This window comes from Macaca thibetana, chromosome 15 (genome assembly GCF_024542745.1).
Source record: "Macaca thibetana thibetana isolate TM-01 chromosome 15, ASM2454274v1, whole genome shotgun sequence".
NCBI lineage: Eukaryota > Metazoa > Chordata > Mammalia > Primates > Cercopithecidae > Macaca > Macaca thibetana.
In genome coordinates, this window is record NC_065592.1 from 43,090,828 (window position 1) to 43,117,183 (window position 26,356).

At 51.6% G+C, this 26,356-nt stretch overlaps 2 protein-coding genes across 3 annotated transcripts in view; both read left to right on the top strand.

The window, feature by feature from the left end:
* Positions 1–26,356, top strand: part of TOMM5 (translocase of outer mitochondrial membrane 5) — a 495,867-nt gene that overhangs the window by 55,197 nt on the left and 414,314 nt on the right. The window lies entirely within an intron of this gene.
* The window catches only part of SHB (SH2 domain containing adaptor protein B), a 148,650-nt gene that overhangs the window by 39,406 nt on the left and 82,888 nt on the right, over positions 1–26,356 (top strand). For both annotated transcript variants that reach the window (XM_050762165.1, XM_050762166.1), the window contains exon 2: positions 13,127–13,247. In XM_050762165.1, coding sequence (XP_050618122.1) covers positions 13,127–13,247 — 121 coding nt within the window. The remainder of the gene's footprint in view (positions 1–13,126; positions 13,248–26,356) is intronic.

Genomic DNA, 26,356 nt, shown 5'->3' on the forward strand with positions numbered 1-26,356 from the left:
TGCCCAAGGTCATGCAGTCAGAAAATGGGCAAGCACTTGAGTAAAACCTTGCTTGTCTATACTGTTGCATGAATTGTCTCTTATTGGCAAGGACTTCTGGCTTTGCCCTGGAGAGAAATGGCCCCATAGACCCTCCGTAGATTCATTTTCTCATTGACTCCCCTAGCATTTACTCGCATCCCTTTATGCCAGGCTGGAGCTGGGCAGAGTTGATTGGACCACTTGGTGTTGAAAGCTTTGGGCCTGGTGGAGATTTCAAGGCAAAGGCTGTGGTGGAATAGAATCATTTACATGTTTACAAATAGGCATCTGGCTAGGATGCAGTAAGGGGTCCAGGGCCATGAAGGGGAGGCTCCAGGAGCAAGGAGGGTTCCCTGGGCCTGGGAAGCTCAGTGGTCCTGTGTCCACTCGTTCATGCCCTGGCCCTGGAGGGCTTGATCAGAGAGGAGCAGCGGGCAAGGTGCTCCCCTCACCCCACCACTCTGTGGAATGGCAGGTGACCAGGGAGGCAGAGAGCGTGCGTCTTGTGTGCTGTATTTCCTTCATTTCTTACTGGTCCTTTTTCTATGGCTATAAACACATTTCTTTGATGTTATATTTTAGAAAAATAGAATCCCTTTATAAGTACTGTTTTGAGACCTGATTTTGTCAATTGCTGAGATGCCAAAAAGGATTTTGTTTTAATAAATAGACACCTTAACTTCTTTCACTGGCTGTTAGTATGTTTCCTCAGCTAACTCACTCTGCTCTGGAGCTGGCCTTGCCGGGTTAGAGGTGCCATAGGCCTCTGGCTGGAGTTCCTCTTCCGCAGTTCTGGTGTGGCCTGAGCCGTATTTGTTTGCACAAAGGAGGAGATTGGTTTTAGAGGCAGTCAGGAAGGGCATCACTGAAGGTGGCTTGCTTCTTTGTGTGTAGGGTTGTGAGCAAGCCTGGGTTTCCAGCATCCCAGCTGCAGGGTGATGAAATGGGCACACCGTGGTGTTCTGATTTACCACTAGCCAGTCATGAGGGACTATGGCCTGGTCCACATGGACTTGCCCCTGAGGCCTTCATTGGTATCATGGGGTGCATAAGCCCATCCATTATTGGCACAACAGCTCTGGGTCCTCCTTGAAGCTGCCAGGCTGATGTTGCAGGCCTTTGCAGGGTCTAAAGAGGCCCGTAGGGTCCCCATTTGGTTTTGTCCATGAAATTCCTCAGGGAGGTGCCTGCTTAGTCCTGGGATAGGGCCCTAGACCAGGAGAAAATGATACTTGGGCTTTGGGAGGGGAGGCAGGCTGTACTAGGGAGGGTGGCTTCTGGGGACTCCTGTTATTCTGTGCAGTCTCCGATGCATTTGCAAAGCTGTTATTTGCTTCAAACCCTGGGTGGGAGATGGGACATGAGATCCAGGTTAGGAGCCAAGCAGATGGGAGCCCTGCACAGTACCGTTGCTTCAGCTGGGTAAACGTACCAGAAGAGACCTCTTGGCTCAGCTCCATCCCTCTCCAGGAGGTGCCCCCTGCCCTGGGCAGCAGTTGCTGTCAAGACCCCACCCTGTCTTTTCTGCCTCCCCAGTCTGGCCTTCTCCAGCTGACTCAGCCACAGCTCTGTGCCCGAGGGCTTTTCGAGAACATAGGAATGGGAATAGGTGCTCTGCCTACACCAGGAGCTCCCAGGAGTTGGTGCCTGACCCCCAGCTCCCTCACTCTTGGTAAGGTAATTCTGAGGGGTGGGTTGTGCATGGTTTCCCAGAGTTTCCTCTATCAGATCAAGCTCCAGTTGCCCAGCGTGGGTAGCTGGCTTAGTAACCCAGCTTTCCTGATACCCTTCTCAGGCCCATTTTCCCTGTCCCCGGTAAGTGTCTCCTCCCAGATCAACCACTTGCATTTGAGTGCCTGCTTCAAGTTCCCCAGACTAAGAGGCATGGCCTGTGGCCTCTAGAGGATAAGAGCAGCATCTTTTCTGTGTTCTCTAGTGCCCTTGCCTCTGCCAGCATAACGTGCCAGGCACTGTGTATCCCTTGGTTCATTGACTCAGCTTCTCCCGCACCGCAGAAGGAAGATGTTTTCCCAGGGGAAGTGAGAGGGCTCAGGCTTAGAGAAGGTAGAGCTCCGTAGCTGATGAGAAACCTGGAAGCGTTGGAGCTCAGGGCCCAGAATCCACCACCGTGGAGGCCCCGCCCTGCCCTGCCCTGCCCCTGGTTTCAGCCCAGCACACCTTGCTGGGGCCCTGCTGTGCACCAGGTGCTATATTGTAATAAAAAGGAAACAGAGCTCCAGAACCTGCCTTCCCGGTGGAGTGGAAGCAGACAGGCCTACACATAGCTGCAATTCAGGGCAGGGTGGGAAGGGCCCTTCACCCAGGCATTTACTCCCCCTGCCTAGCACATGCCAGCCCTCCTTGGGGAGGTGAACTGAGTAATGCCCATCTCCCCTGGGAACCTGGAAGCAATGCAAGAGCAGGGGGAGGAGGCCATCGCCTGGCACGTGGAGGAACGAGGTGATCGGACTGAACAGCGATGTGCACGATCACAGACCTGCTTGACATCGCGAAGCCCTAGCCACAGTAACTTTCCTGTACATTAGAAAGCTCCGAGTACATGTGAGAAACAGGCCTGTGAGGTGCAGGGATGGTTTCCCAACCTAGATGATGGCACAGGAGAAAGAGTTCATCAAGACTTGGTTGCTGGACGATACAGCATTATTTTTAAAAATGAATCAGCATTTATGGAGCACCTGGTGTTAAGCGGAATATAATTGGAAGCCCTGAGACACGGGGCTGGTAATTGTGGCTGATGGTGCGTATCCTCAATAAAGAGAGAGTGACTCTTGGGGAGAGCAGCTGTTTAGTGCTACTTGTGCCTTAAAGGGGCCTGGCCAAGCCTTTTAGCTCCCCTGTGGGAAATGTGCATGAGTCATCCTAATGGGCCCCATTCGGGGAGAAATGATCCTTCACTTGGTGCAGGTTCCTGCGCCTCTGCAACTGATCATTAAAACGCACTGTGCTCGCCCGATCTTGTGCTCTTCCAGGTCTGGGCTCTTTCTCCCCTTTAACCTCGGCTTCGAGCACAGGAAGCACACACAAGAGAGAGGGTGCACTTGGTGACTCCCAGGCCTTGGCTGGGACACGGACGCCTGGCTTTGAAAGGTACCACGTTGCACAGGAAAGGCCTTTGGCTCACAGGCGCTGCTGTTTTGCTTTTACATACTTCTCCTGTGAGCACACTGGAAGTTATTCTTACTGTACAGAGCCTTACGTTACCGTGAGAAAGCCTCGCGGGCATTCCTGATCCTTTCTTGGGAAGGGAGTGGGGGACCAACAGGCTGTGCCTATGAGAAGCAGAAAAATGCCTCGAATTACACTGTCTAAAGCGAGTTTGGGAGGCACGCTATAAATACGTAGTTCAACAGGTGACATAGGTCCTCTCATGGTTGGAATTTGGTGGGAGTCTGGTTCTGTCACCCGCTCAGGAGTGTTCTGCTGTGTCACTTGTCTACCTGGAGCCTCTGGTGGCTCCTCATCAACATGGGGAGGGGGATAGTCTGGATTTCTGATGTCCAGATGACCCTGGGCAAGACCCAGACTCTGCAGGCTGCCTGGTGTGTTGAGCTGATGATCACACCTGACATCGAGCACTTGCTGTGTGCCAGCCCTGTTCCGAATACACCATGTACATTAGCTCAGGTAGGCCTTGCCCCATACTCATTCCACAGATGAGGAAGCTGAGGACAGAGAGCTAAATGATTTGTGGAACCATCTGGCACCCATGACTCTGGGCTTAACTAGTGCCTTCCCCTTACCCTTCCAGCCTTCAGCTCTGAAGGAGAAACGAAAAGAAAATCTTGCTCTTATTCTTCGTGACCAGGGCTGGTCTGAGAGCATTTTCTAGACAGTGACCTCAGGCCCCTAGAGGAGCACTCATGCACCCTAGAGCAGGAAGCCTGGGAGGAAGGACTGTCTGGCAACGTGGACAGAGGTTGATGGAGTCTGCAGGAGAGCTGAGCAGAGCCAAATAGGAATTCAGGGGAAAATGAGGGGCAGCTCAGTCAGTGGTTCCACGGGGACCCAGCCTGGCCCAGAGCCCACCTCCCACAGAGAGCTGTCCAGAGCGATGGGTGCTTGGTCCCTGTAAGGGGAGGTAGGGAGGTTCTTCTGTGAGGGAGTTGTGGTGGATATACTCTGAAATTTTTAAAGATGATTTTAAGAGGAAAGTTAGCAGTACAGGTGTTGAAGAAATTGTGTGGACCTAGGAGTTCGGAAGCATGGGTTGGGTTGGGTTACCTGTTCCTGGCATTAACCTTACTAAGTTCATCCCCGCTCAGGGCCTTCTGTCCCCAGTGGATAAATGGTTTTCAGAGTGTGCTTGGTGTCCCTTTCTTCAGTGGTGCATGTTGGGATTCTGTGTAAGATTGTCGTTGCAGAAATCATGTACACACAAGAGTTTGAGATCTAGTAGAAGAGACCATCCCCCAGGGATCCTTTCTGTAGTGGCTGCAGACCCTTTCCTGGGTGTTTTGTCCTCAGGAGGGATGTGCTGGATTTTCTATCCATAGTCCCTGGCTGAAAGCACTTAAGAAATTCTAGGATTGAGGTATTTCTGAGTTCAAAATAGAACCTCCCACTACTTGAGAGATGCTGAAAAGCCTGACTCTACCACTTGAGGTTCTGGGGTAAACAGAGGGTGGAGCCAGGCTCTGTTCTCAGCAGCCTCCTACCCAGGACCCATAGCTCACTCTGAGGGGGTGAAGCTGGAAGACAGTGGGCTGTGTGTGTATGACGGGGAGAGAGAGAGAGGAGAGAGAGAGAGACCGAGCAAGCAGGCTTGAGAGGAGCTGACAGAGGCTGGAATTTGGAATGTGTTTTTCCTAACAAGTTGGAGCCTGCAGGTGTCTATGCAAGCAGTTGTGGCCGTGGGAGGGGCAGGACTGGAAAGACCAGTGGTGACCACTTTAACCCCCCACACTCCCAGCCTCCTGACATGTGGGACAGGTCACTGTCAGGTCTGTAAAGGCGTGTTTAGGACAGAACCCTTAGGTCAGTACAAAAACGGATAGTGGCTGCAGGGAGACATGTTTCAGCTCAGTGTAGGGAAGACCACTTTAGTGGTGATGGCTGTCCCAGAGGACTGTGTTGCCACATCATGAGCTCCCTGCCCCTGGAGGTGTGTGGGCGGAGCACTTGGCAGGGGCCTTCACGATGCAAGAGGGGGCTTAGAACTTTGAGGCGAACCAGTCCAAAGTGGAGTGGAAAAGCAACCTCCCCACCATCTGATTTCCAGCAGTTGCAGCTGAGTGCATGAATGTAGCTAATTAATCTTCCCTAAATTAATTTCCTTACCATGTCAGCAATGATTTATTGGCATGCCTATAAGGAGAGTTGGTCTGTGATGATTGTCAAAGCCGAGGACAGGAAGAGGCGAGCAGTGGGTGCTTGTGTGTGTGCCTGCATGGAGTGTCCCCGTATCTCTGAGTGGTGTAACAACCTGGTGCTGTGGACCCCTCAGGGCCCTGGATGCTGGCCGTAGGCAGGGATCACACTGCTGTCTCCCAGCACACAGGCAGAAGTGCCTTGAGAGTTGCGAGAGCTTCTCCACCATTTTGCCAGGTGCCTCAACTAGGGCATGAACCTCACCTAAAGCATGAAAGGGGGGAAAAAAGAGCATTCACAAATATTTTCCTTTTCGTGGTTGAGAAATAGGACAGCTGTTGCCATGCATAATTGTAGCCATTTTCCCTAGTAATCACTGGGGCCTTGGTGGGGGTTTCTTTTCATGTCTTTGTCTTGTCTTCCCTACCAGATTTTCATCTTCTCGTGGGAGAGACCCTGCCTCAAGGTACTTTTGCCCCTCACTGTACTTGCCTTCGTCCTGGAGGTGCCACCTGCTGTGTAACAAGGACACGGCCTTTTCTTTGTAAATTACTGACACATCTTGAATCATCTGATTATTTGCTCCTTACAACGTTTATGTGAAGCTGAGAAGGCAAACCACCCTGCTCCACTTCACAGGTGACCTGCCGAAACTCAGAGAAAACAGGTTGCCCGGAGTTACCCAGCAAGGGTGTAGCAGAGCCAGTTCCAGAGTTTCACTCGCCTGGACTGTCCCTGCCTGGCCACATCCTTTCTACACTGCCACCTGCCTTTCTCTATATTTACATAGCCTCGGGCAGCTGCTGCTGCCCAGCTGCCACTGGTCAGCCTTGGGGCTTTGGAAATGCTGCCTGCCTCGGCCATGGTAGGGGTTCTGCAAACAGCCACCCACTTAGCAAGTCCTTAAAGCCAGGGTTCTGCTTGGGGCAGCTCAGACCTCTACGTCCAAGTTGAGTCTGAGCTCTGCACTGTGTGTGCACTAGAAAGATACTGAGTGTGGCAACCAGTCAGCTGACCTTCCCCCCAAAACAGAAGCCCATCTTAGAGCCTCTGTTTGGACACCCCAAGCAGCAGGAACTGCCTTTCCCAGGCAGCATGTTCCTTTATTGGCCGTCAGTGTCCTTCCTGAATCACCTGGCTTGTCTCTGTATGGCTTCTGGGTCTGCACAGAACATCTGTCCACTGTCTCTTCTCTGAGCAGACTCATCATTATTTGAAGCCCTCTCCAGACCCCCAAATCTCTGTTTCTTTAATGTCATCTTTGTTGGCATGGCAACAGAGCCTCCATCCTGTGGACATCAGGCCCACCAGGGCCTGTGTTATGGTGGGGGGTCCCAAAGGAGGACTGGGACTTTAGGCCTCGGAGGGGAGACAGAGGCACTTGTGCTGCTGCTGCCGCCTCACGTCCCCACCTTCAAGGAGCCCTCCTGATCCCCAGAGCTGGGAGAGGGCCAGGGCTCCTGGCAAGCCAAGACAAAGAGCCCCAGGCCGTCATTCTCTCACAGTGACCCCCACACAGCCAATGACAGGTCTGTGTCAAACACCACACCGCATTTTTAGCCAGGTGAATAATGAGGGTTGAATTACGATGCAGTCAGCACGTCATGTCTGCGCACCTGCCGCCTTGCTAAGGCAAAGGAGAGAGTGTCTTATTTGCACTGTTCCTTACTGTGACCCTAGGCAGGGGGGCTTGCTTCATGACCTTCCTGTGATGTGCCCAACAACACTCTGTGGGTGTATGTAATGTGATGAGGGGAGGCACAACTTCATCAATGATCACATTCTCTAAGAGATTAGTGGCCCCCAAACTGTTAAGGAAATTAATGTACAGTCTTAAAGGTGAATCATTGAGAAAATGGTCTGGGAACATTGAGAACATTCTCAAGTGCATTCATATGTGGTTTGCTTTGGAGTAGAGCAAAAGTCATGGGCCTGGCAAGAATCAGGGGCCTTGTGGGGTGCTGCCCCCTCACTTTCCGGGGAGAGGAGAGCAGCACAGAGACCCTTCGGCCAGCAAGACACTCTCTCCTTTGCCTTAGCAAGGTAGTGGGTGCGCAGACGTGACGTGCTGACTGCATCGTAATTCAACACTCATTATTCAGCTGGCTAAAAATGTGGTGTGATTTGTGACACAGGCCTGTGCTGTCCCACAGACAGCAGGGCACTTAAGGGTGACCATGGGGCAGTAGGGACAATGTGGGCCACCCAATCCTGGAAGATGGCAGCCTGTCTGCCTCTCTCACCATTCTTTTTTTTTTTTTTTTCTTCTTCTTTTTTGAGATAGAGTCTTGCTGTGTCACCCAGGCTGGAGTGCAGTGGCATGATCTCAGCTCACTGCAACCTCCACCTCCCGGGTTCAAGCAATTCTTCTGCCTCAGCTTCCCAAGTAGCTGGGACTGCAGGCATGTGCCACCATGCCCAGCTAATTTTTGTATTTGTTAGTAGAGATGGGGTTTCACTATATGTTGGCCAGGCTTGGTCTCGAACTCCTGACCTCAGGTTATCTGCCCACCTCGACCTCCCAGAGTGCTGGGACTACAGGTATGAGCCACCATGCCTGGCCTCATCTTTCTTTTTTTTTTTTTTTTTTTTTTTTTTTGAGACAGAGTTTCGCTCTTACTGCCCAGGCTCGCCACAACCTCTACCTCCTGGGTTCAAGTGATTCTCCTGCCTCAGCCTCCCAAGTAGCTGGGATTATAGGCATGCACCACCAGGCCCAGCTAATTTTTTTGTATTTTTAGGAGAGACGGGGTTTCTCCATGTTGGTCAGGCTGGTCTTGAACTCCTGACCTCAGGTGATCTGCCTGCCTTGGCCTCCCAAAATGCTGGGATTACAGGTGTGAGCCACCACGCCTGGCCATGCCTCATCATTCTTTTTAGCAGGTTTGAACAATTTCAGCAGAGATTCCCTTTGTATTTCTGCAGTGGCTCCTCTTGGCAGTGCCACCAGCCCTTCCTGGAGCCAGGTGATCTTCCTGGAGTGAGTTTGCTGAGAGTAAAGTGGCCTTGGCCTGAAAGCTGCTGTGGGTTTCAAACAGAGAGCCTTGCCTTGCACACCCTCAGGGCTAGGATCCCTGTTGGGCCACCCCCTCACCCCCTCCCTTTCGGGGTGGTGGCAGGGCAGAAGTCTTTTTTTTCATTTGTTTAAATTTTTATTTCCATAGGTTATTGGGGAACGGATGATGTTTGGTTACATGACTAAGTTCTTTAGTGGTGATTTGTGAGATTTTGGTAGCCCTCTCCCCCTGCACAGGCCGAATTGCTCAATCTGGAGCCAGCCCACATGATTGCAGAGAGGTTGCCATTTCCTCCACGTCTTAGATCCTGGAGATGGCACGTTGGGTCCTCTCTTTCTCCAGTTGACCCCCAGGGAAGAAAGCAAAAGAGCTGCAGTTAGCACAAACTTCTTGCTTCACTTCAGTGAACAGGACTGAGCAATACCTGGGAAAAGTGAAATTCCAGAGTAATATCCGGAGGCTTGCCTCTAGACTGGTGGGGAAGGGTGCTAGCTCTAGCTTATTGTTTCCCAAGCTTTCCTGATAAGGATCACCTGGCTTGCTTGTTAAAATACAGATTATTGGAGCTAGGAATCTGTTTCCTTAACAAGCGTTCCAAGCCATTCCTGTCTTCAGGCAAGTTTGGGAAACTGTCTGTCTACTGTACCAAAAATAGCCTGTGGAAGAGGAGTGCTTTTAAGCAAGTTTAGTTTTGCATATAGTACATGAATAGGTTCTCCTTGTTTAAAAATGTTTTAACATTACAGAGAAGTACGTCTCTTTTGACTTCCCCTAAGCACCCCATTCCAAGTCCTTCCCTCCTCCCCAAAGAGGGGTCAGTTTGGAGTGTGCATCTCCCAGACCCTTTCTTTAACTTAATAGAGATACAGGTTTCTGTTTTGTTTTTCATAAGTAGGTATCATGTTGTAGTTATTCTACAGCTTGCTTGCTTTCCATTCAGAGCTATGTCATGGAGTGCTATGCCAGCTCACACAGAGCAACTGCTTTTTTTTTTTTTCAGCCTGCTGCATAATGTTACATCGTATGGAAATAGCACAATGTATTTAGCGGTTCCCCTATTGATGGATGTAGTAGTTTCGGGTCGTTTCTCATTATTACTTCAGGCAGCATCCTTGCCCATGGACCCTTGTGCACATTTGGGAATAAATACTGAGAAGTAAAATTGCTGGGTCAAACTAGGTGCATTTGGGGATTTTAATGGATTCTGCCCAAAGTTACCCTTGTGTCTCCACCAAAGTATATTTCCCCTGAAAGCATGTGGAGAGGACCTAATTCTGCTCACAAGTGCAGCTGTCCCACAAAAGAAACTAAAACTCTCACCAGTCCATAGGGAAGTGTGACCAAGGGGCAACACCCACCTTCCTCTAGTCCTTTCCTTTGGGGATGAACAGCTGCAGACGACTTCCTATCACAAAGTGAAGTTCCTAAGATAAAAACACAGGGGCCCCAGCAGTGTGTGCGTTCCAGAGAGGAGGCATGGAGAGGCCATCCCCAGGCCACTGCTGGTTTGCTAGGTGACTATGACGACGCCCTGCCCTCTGGGCTGCAGTGGGCCCTGTGGAAAACAAGGGGAGACTAGATCAGGTCTCCAGGAGGACAAACTTATGGAAGCCCTTTAGGGGCTTTGGGCTGACCTGGGGTCTGTAGTTTTGTCTGAAAGCAAGAAAGATGCTTGCCAGGGGTTTCGCACTCTTCCCAAGAGGCCAAGCAAACAAAAGAAGACGTGGCTCACTGGCTAAGCAGTTGCACTCTGCAGCCTTTTTTTCTGCTACTGCTCAGCTCTGCCTCTGTGGCTGCCAGGTCTCTGCCAATCTGAGACTAAAATCAAAGGAAAGCTTCTTGTGGACCCAGGTGGCCTGACCCGCAGAGGAGTCCTGGCTGGCTGCCTTTTGGTTGAATTGTTCAGTTACATATACAGGAGTTGTCCGCCAACTGGGAAGTTTTTAAAGCAAAGCAAAAGCAATCCCATCAGAAATCCAACCCCACATCTGGAGAAAACTCATTCCCTTTCTTTTAGCTCAAAAAAGCAGCACCCTTCACACAAACCTTCTGCCGGGCCATCTGGACTGGTGGTGAGCCCTGGGCAGCGTGGACAGTGGTCATACTGCCCAGTCCTGGTGGCTGGGGCCTGTGGTACTTCACAGGGCACTCTGGTTGACTGCCTGCTCAACTCTCCTAACACCTGGTTGAATTTTTATTCCCAAAACTAGGACATGATTTTGCGAAAGGTCAGACAGTTCAGTGTAGTGTTTGCCAGGTTTCAGGTTGCTCAAACCTCAAATTTCTTTCCCTCCACCAAACTCACTTTGAAGTTCAAAAGCAAATTGATTAAATATACATTTTAGGAACTTTCCAATTTGCTTCTTAAACTAACAGAATTCTAGACTTTTTTTTTTTTAATGGAAGGATTTTCAACTGTCAGCAGGTATAACTGGAACCATATGTCAGCAGAGACCAGGGGCTTTTCCTGGTTTTAGGATTTGTACATTCTTATTGAAACGGAAGTAAGTGGAGCAGGCACCTCTGGCTCCATGACAGCCTGAGCTCAGATCTCATTTTCATTAGAAAATATAGGTAGTACTCGCTGAATCACAGGCCTTCCAGAACTCCTGTCCCAGGGCAAACAAAGATTTGGTTTATATCCTGCAAACCTCTATGTTTGCAAATTACAGAGCACTTCTGAGAGCTGGAAGGGCGATTTCTAGATTACTGTGGAGACTGCAACCCACCTGCCCCTCCCACCCCACCAGCAAATCCCCCCAAATGATTTTGTTTTGCAGAGGAAATATTTTTTCCCTTCCTTATTGCAGAATAGATGGAGCATGTTCATGTTGAAGAGAGACAGTGAGGAAGTCTGGGACAAGAGAAATGAAATTAGATGTCCTCTGCAGCAGCTACATCATTTTCTCCATTTGGATGTCTGGCCCCTTGAACTCTGAGACACAAAACCCTGCACCTGACCAGCATTTGAACCATTCTGTTTGACAGCAGTTTACGTGTATAATTTTCTCTAATGTATTCTGCAAATGGTAGAGTAGAAATAGCAAATGAAAGACATTGCAAGGCCTAGCTCTCTCCCACCCCTTCTTTCCCTGGCCTGGTGTCATTTGAGCTCAGTGAGTCTCAAGAAAGGCTGCTATTACAATGTCAGTATCTGGAAGCCACCCCCACTGGGTTCCCCCTGGGACTCAGAGACTGAGCCGCAGCCGCGGAGAAAGCGGTGGAGTAGGGGCAGTGGGAGCCATAGATGCTCTAGTGCTGGGCACTCTGGGCTTTGGTCTTCACTGATGACCTTCTCTTGTTTGGGGAGCAGTGACCGCTGTGTGCTAAACCTCCTGTTGGCCTCCAGCCACTTGCCAGGGACATAGCTGCCGCCTGCTGTCCCTTTTCGGGCATCACATTCCTGGCAGCTGGTGGTCACTCGCTCACCCTGCCAGGACGGCTTCCACAAGCTGCCATTTACCAGGCAGACAAAGGGGGATTTTCCCTTCCCCTGAGTTTGCAGGCCCCTCAAATGCCTTACATTCCAGAAGCTGAGAGAGAGAGAGAGCAGGCTCCTGTGGTTTCTAATTAAACCCACAATTTAAATAACAATTCATGTAACCCCAAGGGTTGAGAGGAACGCTAACCTACCCCTCCCAAGAGAAGCAGCTGGTGGCACTGGCTGAGGAGCTGAGGGCTTGGCCTTTGCCAGATATGTGACCAAAGAGGGCAAGAGGGAAGTCCCAGGGCAAGTTTGTGATGAAGCGGGGCTAAGTAGGAGGGGCGTGGATTCGGTGGGTTCTGTGCCCCTCCTAAAGGTTAGGAAGTAAAAAGGGAGGAACACTTGCCATGTTTAATTGGAGCCTCCAATCGAGAATTTTTGCTCTTCTCCAGGGAAAACTTGGAACGGTGGTCTCTGAAGTGTTAGAATCCCAGATACTAAGGTTCTCATGGGAGTCCCCCCCACCCCCAGGTGACTCACTCTTTGTGAGTTGTAGAATTTTTCTCTGGGGAGAAGAGGCAGGGGCTGTGTTCTGGAATACAGACAAGCGGGGAGCTCAGGCAGGGCCCTGGGAGGTGGAAGATCTGGCCAAGCCTCTGCTCACACTGGACCTCAGTTTACCCATGTGTTGTCGAGGGGTCTTTGAGTCTGTTGCTTTCAGTGTCCTTTCTGGCCCTGGCTGTCTGTCGATCCTTGAGCTGCTTTTGTGTTTTTATTTGGCCTGTCTGTGGCCACAGTGATCTTTGTAGTACGTTGATCTCACCAGATTGTTGTCTGATGACCCAAGGCGTGGTTGTGTTCCAGGTCTGGGGAAATGGAACGCCGAGCCAATTATCTCTAGACAAGCTCTTCTGTGCCTCAGCCAGCACCAGGGGCTTGTCAGCATTTCTAGGCTTTCTGTGATCTTGTTTCCAACTTTTCCTCCACTTCCATTGCATTAAACCAAGCAACTCACATTCCCTGAGGATGCCCTCCAGGTTCTCACCTCCATGCTTAGTGCGTTTCAGATGCCCTTCTGTTCTCACCTCACTGTGCCCAGAGCCGGCCAGACATGCACGAGCCCAGAGGGCTCTTCCTCGCAGTGGAACCCTGCCAGTGTGGGTCCCATTCCTTACCCCTGTGAGACGTGGAGCTCCCTGAGTCCGGGCGCCGGCTTTGGTTCCTGCCTCCCCTGCCTCTCCTTGCTCATCTAGCTGAGGCCCAAAGCATAGCTGTGAAGAGATGTGAAACAAAGAAGCCAAAGGTGGACTCACACCTGCCGTCTTCCTCCCTGCAGGTGACCATAGCCGATGACTACTCAGATCCCTTTGATGCCAAGAATGATCTCAAGAGCAAAGCAGGAAAGGGGGAGAGTGCTGGCTACATGGAGCCCTATGAGGCACAGAGGATCATGACAGGTAAGCGGAGCTGAAGCACAGGGGCTCACGGCTGGGGTCAGGGGGTAGAAAGGGAGTGAGGGCACTGCTGGGTGGTCCCCAGCCAGCCTCAGTGGGGGCATGGTGTGTGCTTTCAAGTTGGTAGGTGGGGGCAATGCTGTATTAAATCTTCCTCACAGTTGACCTGCTTATGTTTCACCTATATTAGGAAAAAAACTGGCAGGGCACCATGATAGTCCAAATACAAGGATATCACGTGCAGTTAACCAGAGATAGGGGCCAAGAAGTAAGTGGGGAGAAGAGGGAGAAAAAGTAGTTCTATGAGCAATTTCTGAGTGAAGAAAGGTAGCATTTGAGACATAAAACTTTACTTGGAGCTTCCTAGTAGGCAGGGCAAAAAGGGAAGCAGGCTGGGTCACCTGGCTTTCATTGTTTAGTAGAAGAGAGCTTACCAGATTACTAGTAGAGACAAAATTATTTCTGATCACATACCCAGAAATCTTTGTTTTGGAGCTGGAAGCAGCATAAAGAACCCTGGTCTACATGACAGGGTTACAGTAAGCATGGAGACATTCCCCCAGTGGCTGTTTCTTGTTGGCCCTTGATGACAAAACCTTGTCAAAGGTATTATGTGGAGTCAAAAAGAATGTGGCTGGGTACGCAGCATCCTGGGGGCCTATTTTAGCCGGAATAATACAATACTTGGAGCATCTTTAAGGAGTGAAGGGTTATCAGACATCAGTTATCTTGTAGGCAGGATTGGGGGAAGGTCACAAGCAAAAGAGAAACCCCTGTTGTGGCTTCTCCTGGTTCAGGAGGGCAGGCCAGACACTGAAGAGCAGCTGTGTGGGCTGCCCCCGTGACCCCACACAGGCAGGGCCATGAGCAGCGACACATCAGCACATTGTGCTGCAGGGTGCAGGAAGGTGGCTGGGAGCAAGTTTGGGGCTGCCCTGGCTTTGGAGGCCTCTCGAATTGGTACCCTGTATATTCGGGGGCCTGGGGTACAGATACTGTGGCCCTCTTATTGTTTGTCCGGTTTTTGTTTGTTTTTTTGGCATTCCTGTCTTTGAGCACCTTCTCCTGATTCCTTCTTGAATTAGTAGAGACCCCATCTCTACTAAAACTACAAGAAAATTAGCCTGGCAAGGTGGCACGTGCCTGTGGTCTCAACTACTTGGGAGGCTGAGGCAGGAGGATTGTGTGAGCCTGGGAGGCGAAGGTTGCAGTGAGCCAAGATTTTGCCACTATACTCCCACCTGGGCAACAGAGGAAGACCCTGTCTCAAAAGAAGCCAAAGTTCCTCAGGTCATTTTTAGCCAGATGAACAACTACTCACCTTTGAGGTCTTCAGCAGCACCCAGTAGGGGACTCCAGCTCCATTCCTAAGGCACCAGGCAGGGGCAAACCCTCCATGAGATCGGGGCTCCCAGCAGATGCCATCTCGCATCCTCCTTCCATTCCCGAGTCTGGACTCCTATAACATCCTGCCTGTGGCTCCATGGGACCTCAGCCCCTGTCCCATGTTCTGTACTCAGAGCAAGCCACTTACTTCTATTGGTGCAACTCCAGGAAAGGAGCCGAACCTCTCAGTTTCCCTCAGCCTCATGATGAAGAGATATAATGAGGCTTAATGGGGGTGTATGTCAAAGTGCCCAGCATGGAGTCTGGTTGGTCTGGACTCATCTAGGCTGGTCTGGACTAAAGCAATCCTCCCACCATGGCCTCCTGAAGTGCTAGGATTGCAGGCATGAGCCACTGCACCGGGCCGACTTTGCCATTTTAATGAGGGCACACCCCACGGGGTTAGGTCCAACGCAGGGCAGTTTGATTGAGGCAGTTTGATTTAGAACCTGTTAAAGACCTTATGCATTCTCTCTCCAAAGAAGCATTCTAGCACATGCTGCTCTGTGTTTGCATCCTAGCTTGGCAGCTATGCCCTAGTTTACCCACAATTCTTGTTTTTTAAGAATATAGGTTATGAAAAGGGGTGTTTTCTGGTTGTAATGATCCTTGCTGAAGCTGCCTTTGACTCAAAATTATTTGTGTGTAATTCTTTGTGGCGTCACCCCAGTGATTGATGGCAGGGCTGAATGTGGGCTAGGATGAGCCATCAGTGCGTAGATGCCCCAGGAAGCTCGCAGAGCTGACGTGAAGCTCTTCGAAGGGGAGATGGTGGGGGAAGAGAGGGTGGTGCTGGTGACGGCAGTGGAGTGGGAGTGGCATGGAAAAAGTTTAACCTTTTAGAGTGATCCTTTTTGGATGATATTACATTTTATGTGTATGTGTGCATGTAACTTGTAGTTATAGAGCAGTGTCTTAAGTAAGTAAGCAAAACGCTGACAGGAAGGCTGTGCCCTCTGTGTGCCGCAGGCGGCGTACCTGTGCAGGAGGAGCCCGGGCGGGAGTCAAACAGATCTGGGATGGTCATTTGCCACGTGAATGACCCAGGGACCTCAGTTTTCCCCTGCAAAGCAGTAGCCTCAGAGCAGGCAGTCATTAGTGCTTCTAGCTGCTTTGGGCTGCTAACTGGCCGTGTGACGATGGGCAGCACGTTGTGTGCCCCCATATTTATGTATGGAATGATGGGCCAGTGATAACAACAACAGGGAGGCAGCTGGTAACAACTCTCGAGTACTTGCTTACAGCACTTGATGTCAGTTCTTAACTGGGTCCTCACCATTCCCCTTTGGAATATAGGCTGCCCCACTTGACCAATGGAGAAACCAAGGCACAGAGAGGTTAAAAACTAGTCCAAGACATCCCAGCTGGTAAGTCAGTTGTGGGGCTGACTTCCTAGCCTGTTTGAACCATCATGTGGGACTTTCTTTCCAGGGCCTCTCCAGCCCTGGTGCACTGCAGTTTGGTTTTCAGATTCCCCAGCACAGCCATCTTGGGCAGTGATTCACTGACGAGTCTTTGTCCTCTGTGTCCCTTGGCTCCATTCAGCAGCTGGTGGGGAGATTGGCCCCGCCTTGTGGGCTACAGCTAGGATGGAAGGCCTGAGGAAGTGTGCCTGTTTCTCCCAGGGGCTCCTCTCACCCCTGCCCTCTGAATGCCTCCGCTTATCCTCTCCACAGGCTCCAGTTTGTGTCACCTGCAGGAAGTATGTTCTGCTTCCAAGATGGATGCTCAGCCCTTCGCAAACCTCCGAGCCCAGTTGTCTGGGCCTCACTTGCCATCCCCATCGCGCCTCTCAGCCCAGCAGCATCGCTGGGGGTGTCTCCTTAAACGCTGCAGCTCTGTGGAACCTAGTTGGAGAGCTAGTGACCTGGTCCAAGCTTTCTTTTTTTATAGAGAGGGAAACTGAGGCTCAAAAAAGTTATCCTTTTGAGATTTTTTTTAGAAACCCACTGATTAAATGTGAAGCTGTCTTGTAAACCAGTGAACTGCCTATCCCCAGAGGTATCAAAGCAGAGGCAAGACAACCAGCATTGGGCAGTGACATGAAAGGGAGTTGAGTCTCAGATGGGTGGCTGGCTCAAGCGACTTCTGAGGTCTGCATTAACCCTGAGCTCCCAGGATGCCATGATTCACTGTGACCTGCCTTTCAAGCACAGTACCTGTCATGAGTCACCCAGGACCAGCCCCACAAAGATAGCACCTGAGACCAACTCTGAATAGGAGGGATCTGAGTAGGGCTGGCAGCTTCCTTTCGCAGTGCTGGCCTGGCTAATTGTTCAGTCCTGTTTCCCCTTTTCATCTTCCTTGACTCGTCTCTCAAGAGCAAATTCTGGTCTTGGACTTTTCTATGGCCTGCTGCCCATCTGGGCCTCAGTTTCCTCATGTATAATTTAAAGAGAAAGTACCAGAGTGCTTGCGGGTTTCCTTCATGCCCCAGCATCTCTGTATTTAGAATCCCCAGGCCACGCTTCCTGTTGAACCAGTGATCAGGCTGCTTCACAGCCCCTTCTTTCCCTCTTCCCTGGTCTTGATCCCAGGCTTAAGGTCCCCAGATATATGAAATCCTGCTGATGCAGCACGAAGGCTGCAGGACCCTGATCAGGCCAACTTGGGTGCCTGGATGGGTCAGGGTGCTTAGCCCACTGAGGGCCATGGTGTCATGGTAAAATAGGGCCTGTGATCCTGATGCCCATGTGGAAAACAAATTTTGCATGAGATTGTTGTTATTGGAGGACAGAGGGCCTGTTTGTCCTTCCTGTGGTACGCTGTGCTGTTGAATTCTCTAGTTATTCCCTGTAGGATCGCCTGCCCACCTGGAGGTAGGTTGCACTCTTGCCAGTGCTGGAGCAAGTGGTCCTTGGGTCCTCTGCAGTGCACTCGGTCATCGCAACGGCTCCAGGCCAGGCTGTGTTGGAGACTGGACCGAGTAACCTGGGCAGATACCACCACTGCCCCCCAGGAGCATCCACAAAGCAGATAGGCATGGACCTGGAGTGGTCAGTGAGATGAGCATGTGGCTCTCCAGGAGTTCAGAGGAGGGAACAAGGGCTTCCAATTTGGGTGATCCAAGTAGAGTGGGTTGTGGGAGGTGGTGGTGATGAGCACTGAGTCAGGCATCCCAGGCCAAGGGGAGAGCTTGAGAAAGGCATAGAGGTGGGCCCTTGTTGCTAGAGAGGAATGGTTGGAGATGAGGCTTTTGATAGGATAATGATAGGAAAATCTCATGGGGCAAGAGCATGTAGAGATTGACTGGGATCTGGAAGCCCAAGTTAACCTAAAGGCACAGAGTGTTTTTGTGCCTGAGATCTTCTCTCCACGGGCCTTCAGCCCTAGGAATTCTTAGAGGTACCCAAGGAGTTGTGGTAACATGACAGTCACTAGCTTTTGCAAAGGGCTTCCTTGTGTGCCAGGCACTGCTCCAGGTACTCTCCATGGATTAGCTCACTTAATCCTCGCCTATGAGGTATAGGGATGTTCATCATCCCCATTTTACAGAGGAGAATACCGAGCTTCAGATTAAATAAGCAGCAAAAACAGAATCAAGAAGCACCTTCTGGAGCCCTCGCTTGCAGCTAAAACGCTCTCAGATCTGTCTTGTGTTCTCCACAGGGTCTGAGGAATAATTGGGAAATTTAGTTACTTAGGCCGCCTTTTTAGATGTGACTAACCCTTCCTCTGGCATCCTTTATAAAACTGTTCAAAGTGTCATCTCACAGGATGAATCCTTAAGCATTAATTGAAAGCATTTTCACATAATTTTTAATATGTAAGCAATTACACATTAAAAAGTCCTTAGCATGTTTTTATTATTAAATCAACTTTATAGCCTAATAAGAGGAAATTAAAGTCGTTTCACACAGAGCCCCCCTGCTCTGACGTGGCTGTTTTTCCTTGCTTACAACTAACCTTCTGCCCTTTTTAACTGTGTGCTAGTAGGCACAGTCCAGATGAAACCAGTCACTGATTTTAAAGGCAAGAGGGGATGTTCTTTTGTATATTCTCATCCTCTGGTGTGACCTCTTCTAGTGGCAACATGCTCTCTGGGAGAATCATGGGGTTTATCATGTTAAAGACAATGTTCCAATTGTGGCCTCTGTGTTTCAGGAGAAAGAAGGCAGGAAGTACAGGTTCTGGCCTTGGCTCTGCCCCTGGCTCTGTCCTTGGGCAGGTTGCTTCTCTTCTCTGGGCTTCAGTTCCCTCATCTCTAAAATCAGATTCTGCCTCCTTCACAGAGTGTCAAGAGGATTCTTAGAGGTCATGGATCTGGAATGACTTCATAAACCCTTAGGTTACCCGCCTCTGCGGCCACACTGGGCTTTTCCAGCTGCCCTTGTCCGGCCTCGTTCTAAGTGTCCTGAGGGTCCTGCCCCACCCCCAGCCACCTCCATGTGGCTCCAGCCTCAGCCCCTCCCAAAAGCATGCATGCTGCCATCTCTGCTCTCAGGACAGACAGGACACCATTCTGGACAGCCAGCTCTAGAGGCCCTTCCTAGGACTCCTGTTCTCTCATTCTGGAATGAACTCTCCTGGAGACCGGCAAATGCTTCTCAGAAAAAGGAGTCTGTGAGTCTTGCCTGGGTGTCAGAGAAGCCGTCTCTGGCCACCCTGCCCGAGACTTCAGCCTTCCTCTCATGTTTGCCATCAGCCCTGACCCCTGGTTCCAGGCAGCACTGTTCTTCTGACAGCTGGGAAAGCAAAGAGCCTTCTGTCTGGGTCCTGAGTCCAGGCCCTTCCCAGCCCCAGCTCTGCAGTGCCGTGGACTCTGCTCCCAGGATGTCTACACACTTGCCTCCCTGCACAGCTCTGCTCCCCAAAGCCTGTAGCCTGAGCCCCCTCATTTCCTTCTGTCCTGCTGCCTCTCATCCTCTGCAGGCCTCAAGCTCCTCCCTCGCCTGCCCTCCCCACCAAGTCACCACAGGCTTCAGCCTGGCCTGGTGGTCACAGCTCTCCCCCAGCAATCATCTAGGCCCCAGCTGGATGATGGCAGGATGGAACTGTCCTTGAGGAGCAGTGCTTCTCGCCCCATGTAGGCTTCCTGCCCGAGGTCCAGAGAGGGGTGTGCACTAGCCAAGTTCACACAGCAGCAAGCCACGGGGCAAGTCTCCTGATTTCCATCCTGGAGCTCCTGGGCCTTGTTTTGAAATGTTGTGAAATCTGTTGTCACATCCTCCTGCCTGGTAGATAGCAGGCTTGGTCATGGACTGTGCAGAGTTCCCTGGCTGGTCTGTCATTTACCAGAATGACTTACCTATCGGACAGGAAGGAGATCATCAAGTGTAAATAGATTTTGTATTAGTCACCTGATGACTTTCCTATTCTTAAGAAACAACAGGGCTCACACACCCAGCCCAGTGGTGCTCACCCGCAGACCTGTGGGCGGGGAGGGAAGTGGGAAGCCTGGGTTTCCATGGCGACCTGCGGGCCCACTCTAGGAGCCACTTTCTTTTCTCTCACCCCTGCTCCCCTCTTGTCTTTGACCCCTGACACTGAGCACATTCAGGTTTTCAGGAAAGGTGCAGCAGGCCTGGAACAGGCCAAGGAAAGCAGACAGTCATTGGCAGCACCCTCGCTGTGGGTTGAGGGTCTTTGCCCTCCAGGTGCTCCTGTCACTTGGGGAAGGTGGACAGGGGCCCAGAGAACACTCAATGTCTGTAGCATAAAACAAACTAAGAAAAACTACACTGGAGAGAGAAATCTGGTCTTGGAGAGCACAGAAGAAGGAGTAGTACAGCCTCCGGGACCAAAGTGTGCTGCACAAAGACGGCAGCATCCCAGCAAAGCCACACTTGAGGTCCTGTCTCAAAATGGCCTTCTCAGGGAGGCCTTCTGGCCACTTACCTTACATTTCCACACCTTCCCCACTTCTCTGATGTTGTTCCTTGACACTTGTCGTTATTTCGCTTATTACATACTTTTTTTTACATTTTCCTTGTTTGTTGTCTGTCCCACCACTGAGATGTGGCCTTCACAAGGGCAGAGACATAGATTTTATTCCCTGTTGGAACCTGAAGTACCTGGTACAAAGTAGGTGGTCAGTAAACACTGGTTGAATGAATGAGTGCATTAATTCACTCCAGAAACCAGGGCTGGTCCACAGAGTGCTGGGTGCCCCTGAGGAGCCCAGGGACCTCCTGTCCTCCTCCAAAGGATGCCAGATCTGGAAAGTCTGAGTTTAGCCACTTGCTAGGTGGGCAGGGAGGCGCTGCCTTGGCCTCAGGGTGGGAGTTGAGTAGGCGTTCTGAGCAGTTCTGTTTCTGCAACTGGCAGACTGCGTAGGGATAGCTGATTCTGCCTCTTCTCCTTCCCTCTGGGCCGAGAGCTCTGTGAAGGAAGGGACTGGTTGTCACCCATCTTCATTTCTCTTCTGGGCCCAGTAAATATTCAGCAACTGAATGATTGAGTATAGGAATGCAAGTCTGTATGGAGAAGAAATGAAAGAAAAGGAAACAAACAAACATACTCACTATCAACAGCCTCTCCCGTTCTGCTGAGACTTGCTTGCTTGAAGTCACAGGGTCTGGGTCGGGGGAAAACGCAGTGCATTCATTCATTGCTGGGTGGCTATTTGCGAGCGCCTGCCAAGTGCTGGCACTGTTCTATGCTCCAGGGTCTATCCATGAACAAAACAAAGTTGTTCTCATGGAGTTAACAGTTGAGTGAGGGACCAAGGTGGCATTGCCTACCCATGATTCCCTGAAACTCATTTCCTAGACGCTGCGGCTCCAGGTTATCGAAGGCTGGAATTCAGGGGCTTTCTCAAAGTCAGGAGCTGAGTGGAGACTTGTCCCCAGGGCCAGGGCCATCTTCAGTAGGAAGGACGGTCTCAGTGCTGTCTTCTGGGGATAAGGGGGACAGCTGTGGCCCAGTGGCTGGCAGGTGTGTTCCTCTGTCCTTGGCCCCAGTAGAGGAGGAGCACAGGCCCTGAGGGTTGCCATGGGTTTTTCCCTTGCTGCTGGCACTAAGCCTCATAGGTGTGAGGGCGCAGCAAACAGATTGCAGTCCTGTTGAGCGTTTGGCAGCGAGGGCCCAGGCCCCTCGGAACACAGCCCTAACTCCTTGTCTTTCCTGGCAGCTGTGAGAGAAATGTGCATTTTACCCAAGGTAGAAATATAGAAACAAGAATGTGAAACGGAGGCGTTCACCTCCCCAGGCCTGCCTCAGCCTTGCATTTCAGAATCCCAGAGAGACATTAAAAGATCTGAAAGTGCAGAAACTGATGGAGATACCTGTCCTGAAATAGGCTCAGGGAGACTCAGGTTAATCCGCAGCAAAGCTCCTGCATCCTACACCCGCCCAGCTCCTTGCATGCTGGACAGGGTGTGGAAACCGTGCGGAAACCCACACTGCAGGGGTGTGGCACGATTAGGAAGTCATTTAGGAAAACAGGCCTGCCCGGGAGTGTGGATGGAATCTTGCAGCGCCTAGCAAGAGGCAGGGAGACAGGTTTTGCAGTTCCGAGGCTATAGCAATCATCTAGGCCAGGCCAGGGGCTGTGGGGTCAGGGTAGGTGTGGTGGACGGGCCCACCAGCCAGTGGGTGCTGTGTGGAAGGGAGAGGAGAGGGTGGGATGACAGCACCAGTGGGGTCCTCCGTTAGTGGGTGGATGGGAAAGTCAGTCACCTGATGGGGCCTGTCCTATCAGAGAAGGGAAGGGAGGTTCCTGGGGAGGAGTCAAGAGTTGAGATGTGGTCACCTTTGAGATGGGAGCAGCCAGCTGGGTGCTTGGGAGAGATTGAATGCATTCATGTGTGACGGAAGGTACTGGAGTCAGATCAGAGGAGGGCCCCAAACTATTCCAGGGGCCTGGGGGCCACCGTGAGAAGTCCTGGATTGTGTTTCTGGTCTGGGGAGAGGAGTAGTGTGCAGGGAGTGGCCAAGGAGACGGCCAGCCACAGTTCCTGACTTTCAGAAGCCTGAAGGAGGAGATTCTGTGATTTGCCCACACCCTATTATTTGACTAATTAATTAGTACTGTCCTCTAAGTAGGACTCAGGCTGCCTTTCTGGAAACTTAGAGATGACAGAAGTCTGTGTTTAAAGGTTACCTTTTATAGATGATACCAGGAATCTCCCTAAGGCTCTGAGAGGAAGCCGGTGAGGTGATTTCCATTTTGCAGATGACAAAGCCGAGTCGTCGTGGCTAACAGGACTTCTGGCCCCTTCTCCCTGCAGGGGTCACTGCCTGGTGATGCAAGGGAGGGATACTGAGTAACAGCAGGTCTGAGTCCTGCCTCGGTGGCGGCAGTGTAGCCGGTGCCTCGGGTTCGGTGATCTTCCCCACCTCTTGGAGAGTCCCGCCTTCTCCCTTTCAGCCAGCTTGGCCCGTGTGTGTTCCTGTGGTTAGTGAGGGCTGGCTGTGGTCCTTTTCCAAAACAGGCAGCTGAGCGGAAGGAAAAATAAAGTGCCGCCTCTTCACTCTCCCTTTCAGGGTATAGGCGTGTAATGGTACCTGGCTACCTAAAAAAAAAAAAAAAAGCACCAAACGAGGGGTCATCTCCCAAGCCCAAGCCTCAGCTTTTGGGCCTCTCTGTTCCTACTGCCCCCATCACCCCATTCTGTCCATATGCCGACCCAGCCCTCACCGTGTCCACTGTGATATATCTGCTAGACTGGGAGCCCTCGGAGGGCAGGATGGCAGGACAGGCCGGGGCTGGGGTGTCTTGCGCTCAGACTGTGGGTGCCATGTGTTTGAGGTTTTGGCCTGGAACTTTCTGGTGAAGAATGTCCCCTCATCCAGAACTTGCCGGTTTTGGGGGGAGCGGTGTGTGTACATGGTGAGTAAACGTCCCCACAAAGCTCTCAGCTCCCAGAACTGGGTCTTATGCCTGCTGGGCTGGCTCACCTCTGCCCTGGCCGATGGGGCAGCATGTATCCTGTCTCCAGCACCCCAGCTGGTCTCTCACCTGCTGGCCTGTGGTCCTGTTCCCTCCCATCTGCTAAGCCTCAAGTCTCTGTGTGGACACTGGCACATGCACTCATGTGCCCACACCCCCAGCCACACAGCCCTCCGTGAAGCCACCCTCTCTGGCAACTCCTCACCAGGTCGGGGGCCTTCGGCGTCTTTGTGCTGCCCTAGTGGGCCTGTCTTGGCCCCTGGGTGCCCCTTTCCCACCCTCTGCCCCTCGGGCTGGGTTCTGGAGTCCTCAACTTCCTGAAGTGAACGGCCTTCATCATGCCTGCCTTCAGCTCTAGCCTCTTGCTGCCCAATTCAGAATACCTCTCGCCTGGTCCCCACACCTTTGCCAGCAGAGCCCTGGGGGGTGGGCTGGGGGGCGGACTGGGGGGCGCCCACCTCCTCAGCAGATCTTTATTCACTCGGTTCCACCGCGGCCCTTCCCTTCCAAGTCCCACGCAGCCCCCAGCAGCTCAGGTTCACCTTCCCCAGAAGCCTCTGCACGCTTTAGGCTCCCTGACCTGCTGCTTTCCCCAGGTGCCTGTGACTCAAGGCAGAACCAGGCCAGTTGGCGTTCAGTTTTCTGCTCAGGTGGTGTTTATTGAAGCCCCGTGCTCTCATGCCCTTCACAGCATCTCTCCTAAACCTCCCTGAGGCCCAGGGAGGGAGCGCCTGGGTTGTTTCCATTTGCCAGTGAGGAAACTGGAGCAGAGGCTTCCACGACGGCTGGGGGCCCTGGAGCACCTCTGGGGGCCTGGGAGTTGTGTTCCAAAGTCCAGGAAGGAGCAGGGCAGGTGGTGAATGGGCCAGATGGACCCTGGGCTGAGGGAAGTACATGGTCCTGAGATGGATCCCCCGGGCCAGCTCGTGCCCTCCCCAGTAACAGAGGCAGCGGCCTGGAGCCAGGAGGCCCCAAGCAGTAGCCTCACCACCCCACACAATTGGGAACCAGCAGGTGGGCTTCAGCATCCTCCCTTCCTTGACCTCTTCTAGGATTTGCTTCTGTTTCTGTGCTATGTCCCTTTACCTTATGGAGAACTGCTTCTGCTGAGTGAGTCTTTGCTGGGGGAAGGGTTAGTGCTGAGCCACTGAGTGGCCTGCTTTGGTGGCCACTGAGGGACATAGTATTACAGTTGGGACAGTGTCAGACCTGGGTAAGATAGAGCAGGGGCAGCCCGGCCTCATGCTCCTGTCTTGCCCTTCAGGGTGAAGCACAAGAGGGTCTTTGTGGAGCGTCCGTGGAAGCCCTGCTGTTCTGCAGCGAGCACAGGGGCTGGGAGGTGGAGCCCACCTTGGCCCTCCCCTCAGGAGGGCTGTCCACCGGGGTGTGGCTTATGACTGCTGTCACATGTAGGTGTAGAACCCTGCCCTCGTGGGACCGGGGGCCGCGGGGCAGGTGTGGCCCATTCTGCTTGGTTAAGACTGGGTGGGAAGGGTGGTGGAAGCAGGTGCATCGAGGAGCATAGCCTAGCCCCAGGGTTTAAGGGTGGAGTTGGAAGGAAGTGGAGTCTCTAGCCTAGGACAGAACCCAAGGAGGTCACGTGTTTAGCTGAAGGGGACTCACAATTGTGAAAAGCACCCACCTGGGGCAGGTCCCTAGGCTTTTAGCTCTCCCATCCCTGCCCCGCTGTCACTCTCATCTCCATCTCAGCCCAGGCTGCCATGCAAAGTGAGCTGTCCTCCAGCTGATCCTCAGAGGAAACTAGACAATATTTTTAATTATTGTCTAATTTACACCCAGAAATTAGGAGGAAGGGCTTGGTCCTTATTAATAGTCTCAGCCTGTTTACCCCCAGACTTGAAACTAATTTTCATCTGGACCAAGATTTGTTGTAAATTCCCAAGGCTCCATACTAATAAAAAGTTTCCGGCTGCCTTTTGGGCCCCAGTTCTGTGCCCTGGACCTGGCTCCCAAATTTGCAGAAATGTATGATTTCTTGGGGTGAGACAGGGTGGATCTTAAAACTCACGGTCTCCACCCCAGGGAACTTGATGCAGGGTCCTGTATCTGCAGGAACTGGTACTGCAGTTAAAATTCACAGTCTGGTTTTAGCTCACTTTTTAACTGAACTGTATGTGATGTTGTTGGAAAAGCTTGAACTCGGGTATTAGAACCTTTCCTCTCTCTGGAAATCTTCCTTCATAGAGTGAGAATTTTAGAGCCAAGCTAGGTTGGGGGACTAGACAGATTAGTAGTGGGGCTAGGGTGAGGAGGGTGTGGGAGGATCGTTCTCACAACTGTCCCCTGAATGGTGGCCTGAGCTGAAGTCCTAGCCCAGGGCCCCTAGCAGTCACTAGGGTGCCTTCTTATGTGGTTCACGTGGTTCGGTAGTGCTCTTGCAAAGCAAGGCCTCCTGCCCTGCCTTCTCCTGTAGGAACCCTGTGCAGGTCAGTCATTTGCTCTGCCTCTAGGTCCTCTGCAGGGAGTGATGGCTTTTCCACCTCTCTGTTTAAGCATCTAGGAGGAAAACAACTTTGTTTCAGGTCATTTGTGGCTTTGTGGAAATTTCTAATTAATATTGTCAGATTGTTGGCATTGCTCTTATTTCTTCCAAGACCTTGGCCTTCAGTTATATGTGTGGGGTTATTGCTATCACCATTTATATTTATTTCTCTTTTTGCTGACTACCCATATCTCGTTTCATCATCAGAACAACCCTGGAGGCAGTCCTTGCTATCCTTTTCTTAAGATAGACAAACTGAAAACCAGAGAATCGAAGTGACCCACCCAGGGTCAGCCGGCAGTAGTGCCAGGGCTTGAGCTAGGGTCTGTTTGCTATATCACATCAGTCCCCATCCCCTTCCTCTCCCTTCCATTAAAAAGAGTCTGTGTG